Raw genomic sequence first — 16,408 nt, 5'->3', positions numbered from 1 at the left:
GGTGAAGGCAACGAACGAGGGCGTCGTTCGGTTACCCTGGTCGTTGGCGATGATATCACATCGGTCCTCACGGAAGATACCGACGCATGAGTAGGTCGTACCCAGGTCGATACCGACGGCTGGTCCCATACTAGCAGCCATTGTGTGTGGTGTGTGTGTGTGAGAACTCTAGAAAAGGAAAAGAAAAGGAAAAAGCGTGCGAAAGATGAGAGTGTAGAGAAGAGAAGTGTGTGTGTGGTGATTTGTGTTGTGATGAGTATGTTCTGGAGAGAAAAGATCTGGTGCAGCTCGGTCTGCTCGCAGCGTCTAAATAAAGCGGGATGGAGATTCGATGCGGTTCTACACTGTTCCAAGGGTGCCCACACCGGCCGCCTGCAGGGGCACAACAGAAGCCTCTGGTAGGCACTGCAAACGCCTAGGCCAGGCGCCGAAGCAGCTGGAAGCCCCTCCCCTGCGCGTTTTGCCTTCGCCTTTATTCTTTCTTTGTCTCTCTGGGATTTTCCCTGGTTCTGCGCGCGCTTCTTGCAGGCGGGGTGCTACATAGCATCAGTGCCTGATGATGGCTTCACCTGCGCTGCTGCCCCGCCATTGCATCTGCCTGTTTTTGGCTGTTTGTTTTGAATCCTATCGCAGCTACCTTACTAACCTTACCTTCACATGAAAAACTGAAGCTTCCATTGAATGCTTCCCAATGATTCTTCGTACTCGTAATTACAGGCATCACCAATTCACTGCTGATTCCTCCCATCACCCCTCATGATTCCCAATTTTTCTCCCCCTCCCTTTGATGTCATCTCCCCTCCAGCTCCCAACTTAAGGCGACAAAGAAAGAGAAGAAAAAAATGCATCGCGGGGCAGTGGCGGGGTCTCTGGTACCTTGGGCGCCCATACACTGCAGCTGCTGTGCACCGGTAGCGGGTACACAGCTGCCCCACCACAAGCCGCCAGAAGGTGCTGGACAGCTCCAAGGTCCTGCCACTTGCCTGAAGCTGCTGATTGCCTGCCTCAGGTACCAAAACCGCAAGTCGCAGGGCCAACAGCCCGGAGCTTGCAGGTCATCGGCCCCACGGTCAGCTCAGCCACCCTGTTCCACCAGCTACCGAGCAACTAGCCACACCCGGGACGACTGCAGTCCCCATTGGCTGACGCTGCTCGATCCATCTTTCCAGGGCTTCCTACTGGACGCGCCGTCGCCCGGTGATGCTGAGCTGCAGCTGCTGAGGAATGATCGGGTTGATCGCGATCGCAGCAGGGTGACCTAATCACGCAGGAATGAGAGGTTTCTCGAGCTTGACACGAGCTTCACCGAGGTTAAATTCGTTAATTGGCTGATGCCAATGAGAAATTGTCGCGAATAGTCCGTAGAATACGATACAGTACATAGTATGCACTGTCCATAGAACTGAGAGTCACCTCAAACTTCGCACCAATCCGTAGACCGGAATTGCCTCGTCAGGCAACACCAAACTCCTGCTCTCCGTACCAGCACCAAAACATCCACACTGAACCTTGTCAGAGCATGACCCCAAAACTTCTTCTCCTACCTTCCATATCGCCCCTATCGCCTCTTTCGTTTACATCATAACCTCCTCATCACACGCTGAAAAGCCAAGCGAAGCTTCTCCCAGAATCAATCACGCAGAAATGGCCAGATGATTCGGGAGAAACGGGGTAGAACAAACGAGTTTCTTGAGCTCGGTTACAGCTTTCTCAGGTGATATCTGATCGAACTTGGATGATGGGACGCTTCGTCTGGCTGGAGAGACGCGACGCTTCTAATTAGTAAGGCTCCACAGACGGTTGGAGGCGGATCGTGATGGCTTTGGCGATGGCTCCACGAAACCGTCCGCTCTGAGCTCGTGATATTTTTCTCAGGGACCATTTCACTTTAGGAACATGTGCAAATTTACCATCATGACGAGTACTTTGCCTTGGTAAGACTGCAGTTCACATATGGCGTTGATATGATGGACAAGTCGGACTTGTAGCTCCGGCCTCAAGAGAACATGAATAACTTCCTCCTGCCATGCATATCAAACAAGAGCTTATCGTATGCAGACACCCTGTACGCTCACTATAGGTAGGGCTCTGATAATACTACTGCTACTCTAAAGACAGCTTTTAGGCACATCTTGATCCTGTCCCTACTCACACAATTACTTCTCCGCGCCTGCATGTCGTGAACCGAGAGCAGTGGTAATACGTATCGGCCTGCATCATCCAGCCCAGCCTAACTTAACCATGAACCATAAGATGAACCGCATCCCCGCCAACGTGGGTCTCCAACGCTGCCTCTAAAAATTCATGTAATCGGGCGCCTGAAACCGACTCACCCCTTCATCCCACCAGCCCTCACTGGCACAGACCCTGTGCTCAACTGTCCTCTCGGCCTTTTCTCTGCAGGGAGACGATGGCTCCTGGCTCGTCCCACGGCGGCGCGTCCTCCACGATTCAAACAGCCCCCGATCTCGCCGAGCCGGACGTATCCACTTGAGCCGGGTGGCCAGCCTCTTGCTCCCCTGCTGGTACACGCTGCTGGCCCATTGGCGTAGGCCGGATTTGCGGTGCTTGGATATGGAGCCTGACAGGCTGTGGAGGGAGAAGACGGATGCTTTCCGCTTCGACGGTCTTTGATGGCCCCTGTTTGCAGGCGTGAACGGCAGCTGCGTGGTAGTATCGGGGCTCTGGTGCCGATTGTTGGCTTCGTGAATGCCATCGTACTGATTCTTTATGGGGTCGCCGCTCCGCCAAGTCAATCTTGAGCCGGGACCAGCACTTGCGATACGCGCTCCGGAAGGGCTCGGCTGCTGGGAGGCAGAATCGCCGGGTAGGATCTCTGTGCTCTCCATCAGCGGGCTTCTGTGGAATGATGCTTCTGCTGGCCGAGGCTGCTGCTGGTCTTGCCACTCGGCGATGGCCGTGTCGGCTTCTGTCATCACATCCGAGGCGGTGGTGGTCACGGTCACATCGTAGCTTTCATCCGAGGCCAGAGTAGAGCGCAGGTTCGAAAGTCGGTCATTTGCCCTCCCGTAGCGTGATAGATTGGTAAAACTGAGCTTGTTTGGGCGGTACATGGACTCTGGCGACTGAATCCGAGTAGAAGCTTTCCCGTGGGAGGGATACGAGGAGGAAGTTCTCCGATGGTGGCCGCCAAAGCCTCCCAGTACTGAAGCATCTGAATCCAGGGCGTCGAGCTTGAGGTCGCCCATCATCCCTTGGAACTGCTCACTGCTCTCGGTCGAGGTCCGAGGCGATGAACCAGAGCGACTGCCAGACAGGGAAGAGTCCAGACTATCGTTAACCTCATCTTTGCTCTTGCGAAGAGGGGGAAACGCTCGATAGTCCCTCCACTATCGGCTATGGATAGGGTTTCCCTTCCTCGGGGCCCGGAGTAGAGTGGATTGGTGCCAGGGTTTGGCGCCCCGGATGTTTGATCGCGCAGCATTGGGCGCTTCTTCCTCGGAGCCTATGGGGGTAAGCTTGGATGGCCGGCGAGGCTTCGTCTCATCGTCGTCGCTGTCGAGGTCTATGGACTCGGCCGGCTTTGTAGCTTCGGGAGAGCCCGAGCGCGACTTGGGAGAGAGCTTCGAGAGACTGGTGCTAAACAAGCCCGAGGCTTTGCGCGAGAGCGTCTTGCCGGGGGTGGCGCTTCCGGAGGGTTGAGCAGAGCGGAGAGAGGGAAGACTCAGATGATGGAGCATGGCGATGAAGATGCACCCTGTATATCAAATGAATTTGGTACGACGATGAATGAAAAGCGACCTGTCCAGCGGATTAACCATGCCAAGGCTTGCCAAATGCCTGATGAGTACAAAGTACCCTGCAAGAATAAAGAATGCGTCCTTATCAGGCATTGTAAATTCAAAGCTGTTCATTTTCTCGCGTTACATATGCCGAAGAGTCGAGGCAAGAGCACTTGCATCTTGTTGTAGGTTAAGTGAACCGTCCAAGGTGAAGGTGTGTACTCCGTAATGAGGCGTGGATACAGCCACCTCAGCCAATCCGCGTCTGCGTCAAGCGAGAGGAAGTGCCTATATAAGGCAGATTACTTTCCCCGCTTTGCAACCAACGATGGGTTCAAGTCTACAACTGGCTTCATGGTCTAGTGGTATGATTCCTGCTTCGGGAAAACACCTGAAGTCCCCGATTCTTCAGAATCGCCTTTGCAGGAGGCCCCGGGTTCGAATCCCGGTGAAGCCCCATCTTTTTTCCCTTTTTTGCCTTTTTCTTTTTTACACTCACTATCCTCATCATTTGTTGTCTAGACAGCATGCATCTGTTCTGTTACTGAACAGAGCCTCCCTCTTGTGGCTGCTCAATGAAGCGGTGGCCGCAGCTTCCTCTCGACTTGACCGGTCGGCAACTTCCCGGTTTCTGAAAGCTCCGATCCGAGCGACTCAAGGTTCGATGTCCACATTGCAGTGCCAGCTGCCAAAAGGAACCCAGCGCCATCCAACGGCCTCCGGGGGCCTCCAGGCGGGTGCTTCAGCGTTTGTCAGCGCATCAGAAGGCTTGTTCAGCGCCCAACGGTCCCTAAAGGTCCCCAAAGTTCCCTCTAGCGGGCGATGCGGCTCTACCAATAACCAGAAACCGGGCAGCCAGCTGAGGCGTCACACGGTGGCCCCTCCTCTGGCTGCTGCTCTCTGCTGCTGCTAAGCCACAGCTTCGCTCCCCTCGGCTCCGGTACTACAGCGTCCCTCCGCTCTCCCCCATCTATCACCATTTTATCTGCTACGCACTTCCCATCACCATCCTGCCTCTGGCTCCGAATCACGCCTCCAGACCGCCGCCTTTCTTCTTCCATTTGGTTTGCCTCGCCTCTTGCCTTGCAGGCCGAGTCTATTGGCTGCTGCTCTGCCGAAAAAAGAAGCCGTTTTTAGAACAGTGTCCCTTCTTAGCTGTGGGCGTTCGTGGTCCGTTTGTTGGGAGCATATCCGCCGTCGTACCGTGGCTCTCTCTGTTTCTCGCCCCGTGCAACCCACCGCATCTACTGGTACTGCCTCCCCGATCTGTTTGCTCCCTCTCTGCCTCCTTTTGCCTCTGCGGCTTCGGATCCTCGACAACCGCACGGGTCTATTTATCCCGCCCTTTTGCTCTGCTCTGCCCTCTTCTTCTCCGAACTTGTACTCATGCTTGCTGGCAGCCTCGAGGGTTTGAAGCGACTCCGACAACTGACGTCCCGAGACGAGCGACGAGCTCTCTGACGAAGCACCGGTCTGAGCACGAGAACGAGAACGAGCGCATTGACGACCTTTGTTTCCGCTCCTTGTCCGCCCGATTCTGACGAAAACATACCACTCACTGTCCGTCGATTGCGCAATATTCCACCCACGACCGTAGACGCTCGATACCCTAGCCGCGGCGTCCCTCGCGATATCCTTTTCCTCCCGCGGAAGTAGCCGCCCTTTCGCCATCCCGCCGTATTCCTTCTAGAATTCAGGCGGCTTCTCCTATTCCGCTCCGTTCATCCTCTACTCTACCGGCCCAGGAAAAACATGGGCAAATCGTGAGTGGGCCCGCGCGAAAACTCCCTACAAGTTTCTTGAGTTCGCATGTTGCCGAGGGAGAAGATTGTGCACGAGCATGCATTGACATGGAAAGAGGGGGAGGGGAGAGCAAGGGGAGGCTGGCCATGAGGATGTGCTAGCCTCTGCCGGAGCTGATTGGCACACACGCGTCACCACGGAGACAGATCGTAGGCATGCCGAGGCTGACATTTTACTCTTTTTCTCGACTGTAGGCAGTCAAAACTCTCGCAGGAGCAGCTCGCCGAGCTCCAGAAGTCGACTCATTTTGATAAGAAGGAGCTGCAGCAGTGGTACAAAGGTGAGCATCTCCAGGGCACGGAACAGGGGTGCAGAAGGCTTGGGACCCCTCATCCCCTCAATCTCGTCTGCATCTAAGCTGCCTCGTCTCGACAAATGCTTCCAGTGGGTTCTGACATTGCGATTTTCGGCGCAGGCTTCCTGAAAGATTGCCCTTCGGGCATGCTCTCCAAAGAGGAGTTTCAGAAGATTTACCGGCAGTTTTTCCCCTTTGGAGATCCAAGTTCGTTTGCCGACTACGTATTCAACGTGTTCGATAGCGACAAGTCTGGTAGCATCGACTTCAAGGAGTTTATCTGCGCACTGAGCGTTACCAGCCGGGGCAAGATGGAGGACAAGCTGGACTGGGCGTTTCAGCTGTATGACATTGACGGCGACGGCAAGATCAGTTACGACGAGATGCTTCAAATTGTTGAGGCAATTTACAAGATGGTAAGCAATCACAGACACGGAGGTTTCTGTTGTACGGCGTGTTGGCTGACGATTTCACAGGTTGGCTCCATGGTTAAACTTCCCGAAGACGAGGATACACCCGAGAAGCGTGTTAGGAAAATCTTCCGCATGATGGACAAGGACGAGAACGGCAGCCTGGACATGGAGGAGTTTAAAGAGGGAAGCAAACGAGACGAGACGATTGTTTCGGCGCTGTCTTTATACGACGGGCTGGTGTAGCTGTCGTCGAATGCTGTTTTGTTCCCTTTGTCGAGCTTCTTTTTGTCGCGTTTCTGTTTTTGTCGGCGGTCTAGGCGACTGGTACTTGTATGGGGGAAGCTCTATTGTATGTTTTGCCCACAAAGAAGAGCAGCCTGCTTGTTTTCTCCCTTGTATAGCTATCCCCTTTTCCGAGGGCCTACCTATTCTTCCCCATGACGTTTGGAGTGGAGGGGCTGTGCACGAAGGCGAATCAGGCAGTTTGGTATATGATATTGACATTCTTATTTTCTTGCTCGTTGTTTGCGTGACTGCCTAGTCTAGTACTCAGCCTCGTTCACGTTTCGGTGAGAGACGCCGGTGTGATTCTACTGCAACTTGATTCTCGCATGTCCTCCAATATAGATCTCACATATTCTTTGAGATGTATCCCCAACAGCAAAAGTATGCATAATTTCAAACATTTTCACTCACATCCGACCTATCCGCAGTATGTAAACAGGCAACTAATAGGCATACCAATGAGAGTAGTGAATCAAGGAGGCAAGGAGGGTCATTATAAAGATCTGACATGCCCATGCATGCATCGTTCGATTTGTGAGCAAGATGGCATAAAGTGGAGACTAACTTCTCTTCTTCTGCTACCTTACTTTATTAACTCTTGGTTTGAGCAAAACGCTTTTGACTTACCCTGTAGGCTGAGTGGGTTCCGTGTGAGTTGATGAGTAAATTGTAAATTTCGGTATCCGTGATGAAAGTGTGAGTGAGGCATAATTCACCAGAATTGTCTTCATTACCCGTGCGACAGCGTCTCTGCGGTGTCTAGGTATTGTATGTGTGCTTAGGACTTGTGTGGCTTGACGTTTTCTGAGCCGTCATTCTCTATTACCTGCTCTTTCTTCTTCTTCTTTCGCTTCTCTCATAGATCTCGTACTCACGCACACAACAAAGACAAACGACAGTATCAAACTACCAGCCCAGTGTCAATGGCCAACTCCCTCCAAGACCTCCTCTCCAACCTCGAAGATGAAATCCAAGACCCCGACGAAGGTTCGTCCGCGTTTTCTCATCCAGCATTGCTTCATCTTCCAGTACTTCTACAACCATATATATCGACGACTCCCGTTCTGATATTTGTTCGCTAACATTCATCCCCCCCACCCCTTATAGAGACATTCCTGCTCTACGCCAACACAACCCCCCTCGAAGGCCTGGGCTTCATCGACTCCCGCGCGACAACACTCGACCTCCAACTCAACGGCAAAGATGTAACCATCCATCAGTCCCCCGGAGTCCTCGCCTCGAGTCGAAAAGGCGGCACCACAGGCGCAGGTCAGTTGTCCCCCCCGACCTTTTTCATCCCTCTCTCCTCACTAACCCCCCCCTTTCCCGCTCCATCACACACCAACCTCAACCTCTTTGCCCCATCCATCTACACAGCCTTTGCATCCCCTCCCTAAGGCACTATTCATAAGAAAGCGAAACATACAACTAACAGCAGAGAGAAATGGGGCGTCTTTGAAAAAAAACAGTCCTCTGGAAAATCACCCCCCTCTTCGCAGAATGGCTCTCCTCCCCCAACAACCCACTCACCCCTTTCTTCACAAAATCAGCATCATCCATCGTCGAACTCGGCTGCGGCATCTCCCCCCTCAACGCCCTCTCCCTCTCCCGCAGAGGAGTAGTCTCCCGGTATATCCTCACGGACCAGCCCTACGTGCAGAAGCTCGTCCTCCAGAACCTCGCCGCGAATCTCAAGTCCTTCTCCTCCTCCTCATCATCATCCTCCTCGCACCACGCATCATCAACAACAAAATCCCATCATTCCAACAGCAGCAGCGGCAGAGCCAAGAAAAGCAGCACCACAACGCCCAAATCCCCCTCTCCCCCATCATCAGTATCCCCCCTGAATTCCACAATGGCGGACATCCACTTCCAGGTCCTCGACTGGGAAACCTCCCAAGTAACCCCCGCCCTCACACACTCTCCCTCGACATCCTCCTTTGACGCACTCATCTCCTGCGACTGCGTCTTCAACTACGCCCTCATACCGCCCTTTGTGCAGACCTGCGTCGACATTTGCAACCTACGAAACCAACAAGACAATTCCACCAGCTTATTATCACGAGAAAAAAACCAAGACTCTGATAGAAGTCTTGCTCCTCCTCCTCCATGCCTGTGCATCGTCGCGCAGCAGCTCCGCAACGACGACGTCTTCAACACCTGGCTGACGGCCTTCATGAAGCACTTTCGCGTGTGGAGGGTCCCCGGCGAGAGGATGCCTGCCGAGTTGCGGCCTGAGGCGGGCTTTGCTGTGCATGTTGGTGTCCTCAAGGATTCTCTCTCTCTTGACACTCGGATCCCATGATACTACCTACTCCTATATGTTTGATGTACATGAGATGGCATGGGCATGGTTTACTTGGAACAAAACCTTAGTTGAAGCATTATAAAGAAGCGAGCGAGCGAGATTGAATGGGAGAAAAAAAGTAATTGATTCGTATATAAGCGCACATTTGACGCAATGCTTTTGATTTCAATGGCCCCTCCGGCCGAGCATGGCAAGCTACATAGGCCATGCCCGTTATCATCCATCCCATCGTCGTATCAACCCGCACTGGGCTTTTAATGACAGACTTGGCGTAGACTACTCGTCTCTGAGATATCATAAAAAACGAAAGACGAAACAAAAAGAGCAAACCAAACCAACTTCAGGCTCCCCGGCCAAATCATCACCACTCCAGAGGCTCCTTCTTCTCCTCACCGCGATTCGTCTTGGGCACGGGCACCGCCTTGGCAGCCAGTCTGCCATCCTTGCCTCGCCTCAGATACGCCGTGCCGTCCAGCCAGGGCGTGTGGATGCTCCTCTTCTTCTCAAACTCAACAATCTTGTCGTTGAGCTGCATCGTCAGGCCAATGTCGTCCAGGCCGTTCACCAGGCAGTGTTTCCGGAACTCCTCCACGTCAAACGAGCAGATGGTCTCGCCGGCCGCGTTCTTGATGAGCTGGTTGGGCAGGTCAATCTCAATCTCCCGTCCGGCGCGGGCCTCGGCGGCGATGGCGTCGAGGTGCTCCTTGTTGGAGATTTGGATGGGCAGCATGCCGTTCTTGAACATGTTGTTGTTGAAGATGTCGGCAAAGGTCGGCGCGATGACGCTCTTGATGCCAAAGTCGAGCAGCGCCCAGGGGGCGTGCTCTCGGGACGAGCCGCAGCCAAAGTTGGGGCCGGTGCAGACCAGGATCTTGGACTTCCTGTACGGCTCCTTGTTCAGGACGAAGTCGGGGTTCTCGGAGCCGTCGGGGAGATAGCGCAGGTTGTGGAAGAGGGCTGACCCCAGACCGGTTCGCTTGATGGTCTTGAGAAACTGCTTGGGGATGATGGCGTCGGTGTCGACGTTGGCAAGCTCCATGGGCGCCGCAACTCCCTTGAGAGTCTCAAACTTAGGCATGCCGGCGGAATCCATCTTGGCCGCCAGGGTGTTGGTGTGCGGCTCGCGATCCAGGGGCTGATCGGTAATGGCCTCTCGCTCGTCAGAATCCTCGACGCGCTCGTCGACGTGAGGCGGCTCGACGGGAGTGCTAGGGGCGACGCGAGCCTGGACGTGAGGGCTGGTGGTGTACTCGGCCAACTTGCGGACGTCAGTCAGCTTGCCGGTAATGGCAGCGGCGGCAGCCATGACAGGAGACATGAGATGGGTTCGTCCACCCGCTCCCTGACGACCCTCAAAGTTGCGGTTCGAGGTACTGGCGCAGCGCTCTTTGGGCGACAGAATGTCAGGGTTCATGCCCAGGCACATGCTGCAGCCGGCCTCTCTCCACTCGAAGCCGGCGTCGATGAAGACCTGGTCGATGCCCTCGGCCTCGGCCTGCGTCTTGACGAGGCCGGAGCCGGGGACGACCATGGCCCGCTTGATGTTGGGGGCAATCTTCTTGCCCTTGACGACGTGGGCGGCCGCCCGCATGTCCTCGATTCTCGAGTTGGTGCAGGATCCGATAAAGACCTTGTCGACTTCAATCTCCTCCATGGGCGTTCCGGCAGTGAGCCCCATGTACTCGAGCATCCTGCGGCCGGCCGCCTTCTTGGCCTCGGTGGCAAAGGTCTCGGGGTCGGGCACCTTGCCGGTGATGGGGACGACGTCCTCGGGGCTGGTGCCCCAGGTGATGGTCGGGACAATGTCCTTGGCGTCGATGAAGACGTCAATGTCGTACTTGGCACCCTCGTCCGAGGCCAGCGACTTCCAGTAGGCGACGGCCCTGTCCCACTGCTCCGTGCCGAACTTGGGCGCCAGGGGCCGGCCCTTGAGGTACTCGAACGTGTGCTCGTCGGGGGCGACCATGCCGGCGCGCGCGCCGCCCTCGATGGACATGTTGCAGATGGACATGCGGGCCTCCATGCTGAGGCTGCGGATGACGGAGCCGCAGAACTCAATGACGGCGCCGGTGCCTCCGGCGGTGCCAATCTTGCCAATGACGTGCAGGACCACGTCCTTGGAGGTGACGCCGGGGGCCAGCTCTCCGTCCACCTGGACGCGCATGTTCTTGCTGCGCTTGGTGATGAGGCACTGCGTGGCCAGCACGTGCTCGACCTCGCTGGTGCCGATGCCAAAGGCCAGGGCGCCAAAGGCGCCGTGTGTCGAGGTATGGCTGTCACCGCAGACGACGGTGGTGCCGGGCAGGGTGAAGCCCTGCTCGGGCCCGATGACATGGACGATGCCCTGGCGCTTGTCGCCCAGGCCAAAGTATGTCAGGCCAAACTCCTTGACGTTCTCCTCGAGGGTGACGCATTGTATGCGCGAGTCGTCCTCCTTGATGAAGGAGGCAATGTCCTTGATGCCTTTTCGCGATGTGGTCGGGACGTTCTATCAAGCCACAGCTTACGTTAGCTTTCCTCATCGTCTCGGTGAGATGTTGCCAGAAGATCTTTGGGAGAGAAAGAGAGACGTACGTGATCGGTGGTGGCCAGAGTGCAGTCCGGTCTGCGGACTTGGCGGCCGGCATTCTTGAGGCCCTCGAAAGCTTGCTGCAGGCGACACGTCAGTCCATCTGCATTCGCCAAAAACAGAATTCGTCTTCATTCGCAGCGAAACCGTATCGAATTGCGCGGAATCATAGGGCTGAGGCATACCGGTGATGTCACTTCATGGACCAGGTGTCTGTCTAATTCCCCCACCACGATTAGCTTCAACGGCTCAAACAACCCTCCAAATCGGCAGGAAAGGGAGAAAACAGGAGATAACAACTCACCAATGTAGAGAAGAATTGTGCCGTCGAGCTTCTCATCGACGATGTGGCTCGAAAGAACCTTGTCGTAGAGAGTCTGGGGGGCTCCTGTTGAGGCGGGCATCTTGTCTGGTGCTTTTCCGTGTCTTGTCCGTGGATGGGAAAAGAGAGAAGAAGAGGGAGAAGAAGGAGATGTCAGACGGAATTAAGGAGGAAAAAGGTGACGTTTCCCTTCGCAGACAACTCAGGAACCCAAAAGGAGGGGTGGCCACGGAAGCTGTGGGAGAACAAGGAGGCAAAGCCTTGATAAGCAGTAAGGCCAATGTACGAGTAATAGTGCGTGATGATGGAATGGAGCTCGAAAACCGAAGCTCAGCTGAAAACCACCGCCTGGGTTCGATGATGGTATTTCACCGCTTTACAAGAAATCCGGCACAAAAAGCCACCACAATCGTGTATAGCAAGAACAAGAGTGTATAGTAGAAGAAGAAGGAAAAAGAAGAGAGAGAGAAAAGAACAGCTTTCTTATGTATCTCTTGTCTCGAATTCAAAAGCTTCCCTCCTCGTCCGATTCTTGCCCGGTGCCGCCTCTCCGATCATCGGAGGTGCTCCAAAACCGCATCGCCAATCTTGCTGGAAGCTAAGATTCGCCCCCGCATAACTGCGCACCAGTTCTCTTTGGGCCTTGACAAGCCGACACTTGCCAGCCAGAGGCAGCGCCCGATTGCTAAGGAGAGACGATGATTGGTTGAAGAGGATGTTATGTAATTGCGGGATGGGAGAGACAGGGGGTTGGGTATGTGTCTGTCCGCTTGCTTCATGTCTGTCTGTGCAAAGCTGAGCTCAACTGTGTCTTGTTTCTCTGTCTTAGGTATACGAAATCTCTTTCTACTAGTATTACTTTTCCGTACTACGTATGATCGTATGTCGTGCTCCGTAGGACAGAGATGTGTCTGATTCGGTGTCGCATCGTGTGATGCCTGAAAATCGGCAAATGGGGTCCAACAAGTGGGCATCTGTTGCAAAGTGCCACACGATGGAGATGCTTGCAGGCCGTGGTACGTAATATTGGCCCAGCATCGCGGTGGCATCTTGCCGAGTCCTGAGACTGCTCCGTACTTGATAGAGACCATCTGAATGCTTCTAGAACTTTGGACTCTCAACGTGACGAGAAGTACAACGTCAACACCATCCCACTCCATTCACCATCATATATATCAAAGACTTTAATACGAACATTCACAGATAGAAAGACACATATTGGGACCAAATTTCATAACGATACTCAATACCAATGGCTAAACACAGCGCTCGCGGCTTCTCCGGCCGAAACTGTCCCGACGACATCCTCATGAGCGAAACAGTCCGTAAAGCAGGAAACAGCCGGAAAACAGCCCTCAAACCACGAAATTCACCATCCACAGCCATTTCTAAGCCCAGACGGCCAATCCACCATCCACGTAGCTCATCAGCCAGACCAGATAAATGACAAGTCTGACTCCCTGCACAGCAACCACAAAGCCAGCTGCCACGGCCGGCACTGCGAGTGCTATCGACAAACAGGCCTTCCAAAAGGGCATCGGCCCCTCGTGCTCGACGCGCAGCGCTCCGGGGTCGAGTATCGGCCAGACGGCAGACCAGTACAGTCGACCCAAAGTCTCAAGACCCTCCACAAGACGCTTCGACCCAGTAGCCTCCTCCTGCTTCCCCGATTCAGCATCGTCCTCGTCACTCGTGCCTAGACCAGCAGTCTCGTTGAGCTTCTGGATTTTTCGCAAACGATCTTCGGTGTCGTCTTCGCCTCGGTTCTCTGGGCATCGGCGCTTCTCTAAGCGGTCGTGCATCTGCGTTTGGTCGCCTGCCGAGTCCGACTCTCCCTCCGGCATCAATTCTTGCAGTTCTTGGCTCCTGATCAATGGCTTCTTGCATGGCATCGTAGCCTGTAATATTCGGTCCTGTATAGACGTTGATCTGCGCAACGAGCTGCTGTCCTGAGCTAACATGGCAAGCCTCCTCAAGCGCTTGTTGCGCAAACAATCCTCTGCTGACCGGGTCTTGTCCACCTCCTCCCGATATGTAATGCCTGCTTGTCGTTCGCCTACCGACTCGCCCTCTGCCGACGAGATTATACTCTGCTTGGTTCTCATGTGTTGGTTTGTATGAATGTTGCCCAAGCTGTGCCCCGACGACTTCGCTGTCGGCGCTTTGTATCTCGACTCGTCTAGTCGGGCCATCCTTGGCAGAAGACAATTGTCCTGCAGTACTTCCTGGCGGTAGCCGGAGGGAGACATTTGGTGGTTGCAGCCAGTAGTGATGGTGGTGGGTATGTACGCAGGCTGCTTGGTCACGTTGCTCTTGTCTGGAGTTATGGGCAGGGAGTTGCCCGTCTGCTGGTGTACCACTCTGCTTGGGATTACCGGATGGTAAGGCTGCTCTAACCGCTGCGTGCCCGACATTAGTATGCCTTCTTTCAGCTCTCGCATGCCCTGTTTGATGCCGTTCTTGGTAATTCGGCGTTGGAGACGACGGGAGCACGCGGACTGCTCCGGGGTGACTGGCTCCTCCTGCGGTTGGCCGGTTGCTGTTGGTATCCCTCGCGGGTCTAATGTCAGCGTCTTCTGGCCTTTCACGCCTTTCACCGCCCTTGCTCCGATTGCTTGCCCATCGCTTGGGCTCTGGTTGGCCTTCGACTGGTGTCTCCTCAGCCTTTTGAGTGACTTTGTGGGCGCCAGTTGAGACATTGCCGCCAATGGGCTTTCTCCGAGACGGATCAAAGGAGCCAACCCTCCCAGCTCGATCGGGCACAGATGCGAGCTGTGTCCCATGTTCATGCTTTCCGGAATGCTCAGCCTGCGTCTGAGGTCGGATCCCCGGTAGAAAGCTGGGGTCGACTGGAGTGATTGGCTTGCCGAAAGGGTCGTGCTCGCCTCTGTGCATGGCGTGTCCATGTCCCTTTCGGCTTCCATGCCTAAAAAAGAAATCTTCTTGGGTTGACTTTCAGGCGTGGAATTCACTTGTGAGGCAGGATTGTCACGGCCGGATCGACCCCCATGAAGCTCCTAGGTTCTGAGAGGTGGGTTTGCCAGACTCTGCCGACGAGGGGTCCGGATGACCGTCGAAGCGGACGAACTGCGGGCCGTGGAGGTGCTGGCCTCTGGGGATGAAGCTCTATGATGGCCAGACGGCTGTGTTGAGAGAAGTTCAGCTTGAGGCGGAGTGATACCAAGCACCGGCTCGCCAGTTGTGACGTCCGGTGGACGTTGAGCATGAGACGGTCTCCCTTTCAAACATCTAGGATTAGTAGATGAAAACCAATGGCACAAATATAGAGAAGCTCACGGGAACTTGGAGATGCGCTCTTCAGAGATTGAGCAATGGGACTCAAGTCCGGCTCCTGCAACGACGACCACTGGCCCGCGCGTCTCTTCCACCTGACGGCCTTGCCCAAGTCTTTCACCTTCTGCTTCCCCTTATGTGACCTGGAAAGACTAACATCACCATCTTTGACACGCTCATCCTGGCCAGGCGAGCCTCTCGGCCTGTGGTGTCTGTTGTGCTTCCAGATATCTCGCCAAGTACTCATAACGCTGTGGACAGTCTCCTGATGGCTGACTATGCTTGCGGCACTGCTATCGGTGGGACTCAAAGCGTCCGGCTCTCCGGTATGGGGGTTGACGCCCTGCACGCCGAGATAGTCGCCGCTCTCCTTTAAGCTCTGCCGTTGAAGCCGCCGAGCCTTGAGCCTGGCCCGGAGCTCATCGTGTGAGACAGGCTGTTTCCCCTTTGCTGCAGTCTCTGCACCCGTGGCCAGACTGCTCAACTTAGGGTGCATGCTGCCTCCTGATGGACCGCCTCTTCTATCGTCGCCATTGTCCCTCTGCAGGACCCCTCCCAGCTCAGTGACGGAGAATTCCTCTTCACAATCCTTCTGTGGACTCCAACTCCCAGGCAGCGGCTTGCCAATCGGCGATGATGGAGATTTGACACCCGAGGAGATGGCACGCTGCACCAGCGGCGGCGGCGGCGTCTTCGGCAACACACGCGGCCTGTCCTCCGAAAGATCCTTCGGCACGTTCCAACGAGCAATGTGGTCCGAGTCCACCGATACGTCCCCCACGCTGTACTGGCTATCCGTCACGCGCCGTCGAGGCCGTATCTTACCCTCCTTCTCCATCTGCTCCCAGTACCCCTGCCCTCTGCTCGTGCCACCGCGTTCCGGCCGCTGGCTTGGCAGTATGTTCTTCACCCATCCTCCCAACGAAGTGGAGCGACGACGCTCCGTCGGGGCCCTCGTGAGAGGCGGCGGCTGCTTCTCCTTTTGCTTCTGCTGCTTCTTGGACGCGGGTGACGATGCCTGGGGCGTGGATATGCTCCGTCGAGGGGCCGCGTCTGAGATCTTGGGCGGTAGGAAATACGACATCTTGCTGTTGATGAAGTGCAACGTGAGAACCGCGAGAGCCGTCAGTGAGATGAGAGATACTGGCCGTCTCCATAACCAGATACCTATAGATAATCGACGCGGGATCGCCGCGAGCGGCTCATCGTTCCTTGACCGGGGCCGGAGGAAGGCGAGGGCAGTAAAGATGTATTGCGTGAGTGTCATTGTGCAAAGTCCAAAACTAATCGATGTGGTTGACGTCCGAATATATTCTAAAATCAAACGACGAGCCCCGGCAACAAGGTGATGCAACAAGGCCAATCGTGCTTGCGAA

At 55.0% G+C, this 16,408-nt stretch overlaps 5 protein-coding genes and 1 non-coding gene across 6 annotated transcripts; 3 read left to right on the top strand and 3 right to left on the bottom strand.

Annotated features, from left to right (window-relative positions):
• Window positions 1-2,294: 2,294 nt before the first annotated feature.
• Window positions 2,295-3,701, bottom strand: BBK36DRAFT_1137590 (hypothetical protein; the record flags this gene model as incomplete). The annotated part of the gene is made up of 2 exons (XM_024893176.1): window positions 2,295-3,267; window positions 3,352-3,701. 2 exons carry the CDS (start codon window positions 3,699-3,701, stop codon window positions 2,295-2,297), a joined length of 1,323 nt encoding a protein of 440 aa, XP_024754265.1.
• Window positions 3,702-4,091: 390 nt separating this feature from the next.
• BBK36DRAFT_t8 lies at window positions 4,092-4,200 on the top strand. The gene has a single exon. It is a non-coding gene; the product is annotated as a tRNA-Pro (tRNA).
• Window positions 4,201-5,495: 1,295 nt separating this feature from the next.
• Window positions 5,496-6,497, top strand: BBK36DRAFT_809 (calcium sensor protein; the record flags this gene model as incomplete). The annotated part of the gene is made up of 4 exons (XM_024898558.1): window positions 5,496-5,506; window positions 5,741-5,826; window positions 5,962-6,257; window positions 6,318-6,497. 4 exons carry the CDS (start codon window positions 5,496-5,498, stop codon window positions 6,495-6,497), a joined length of 573 nt encoding a protein of 190 aa, XP_024754264.1.
• A 965-nt stretch (window positions 6,498-7,462) lies between these two features.
• On the top strand, window positions 7,463-8,844 carry BBK36DRAFT_1109263 (hypothetical protein; the record flags this gene model as incomplete). The annotated part of the gene is made up of 4 exons (XM_024889451.1): window positions 7,463-7,526; window positions 7,647-7,808; window positions 8,009-8,234; window positions 8,310-8,844. 4 exons carry the CDS (start codon window positions 7,463-7,465, stop codon window positions 8,842-8,844), a joined length of 987 nt encoding a protein of 328 aa, XP_024754263.1.
• A 364-nt stretch (window positions 8,845-9,208) lies between these two features.
• On the bottom strand, window positions 9,209-11,820 carry BBK36DRAFT_807 (aconitate hydratase; the record flags this gene model as incomplete). The annotated part of the gene is made up of 4 exons (XM_024898557.1): window positions 9,209-11,335; window positions 11,422-11,496; window positions 11,602-11,633; window positions 11,721-11,820. 4 exons carry the CDS (start codon window positions 11,818-11,820, stop codon window positions 9,209-9,211), a joined length of 2,334 nt encoding a protein of 777 aa, XP_024754262.1.
• A 1,306-nt stretch (window positions 11,821-13,126) lies between these two features.
• Window positions 13,127-16,299, bottom strand: BBK36DRAFT_1176082 (hypothetical protein; the record flags this gene model as incomplete). Its single annotated transcript, XM_024895999.1, has 3 exons — window positions 13,127-14,755; window positions 14,810-14,901; window positions 15,042-16,299. The coding sequence occupies 3 exons, from the start codon at window positions 16,297-16,299 to the stop codon at window positions 13,127-13,129; spliced, it is 2,979 nt and encodes a 992-aa protein (XP_024754261.1).
• Between the last annotated feature and the right edge of the window lie 109 nt (window positions 16,300-16,408).

This window comes from Trichoderma citrinoviride, assembly GCF_003025115.1.
Source record: "Trichoderma citrinoviride strain TUCIM 6016 unplaced genomic scaffold BBK36scaffold_1, whole genome shotgun sequence".
Classification (NCBI taxonomy): Eukaryota; Fungi; Ascomycota; class Sordariomycetes; order Hypocreales; family Hypocreaceae; genus Trichoderma; species Trichoderma citrinoviride.
This window is presented reverse-complemented; position numbering and strand designations above follow the sequence as displayed.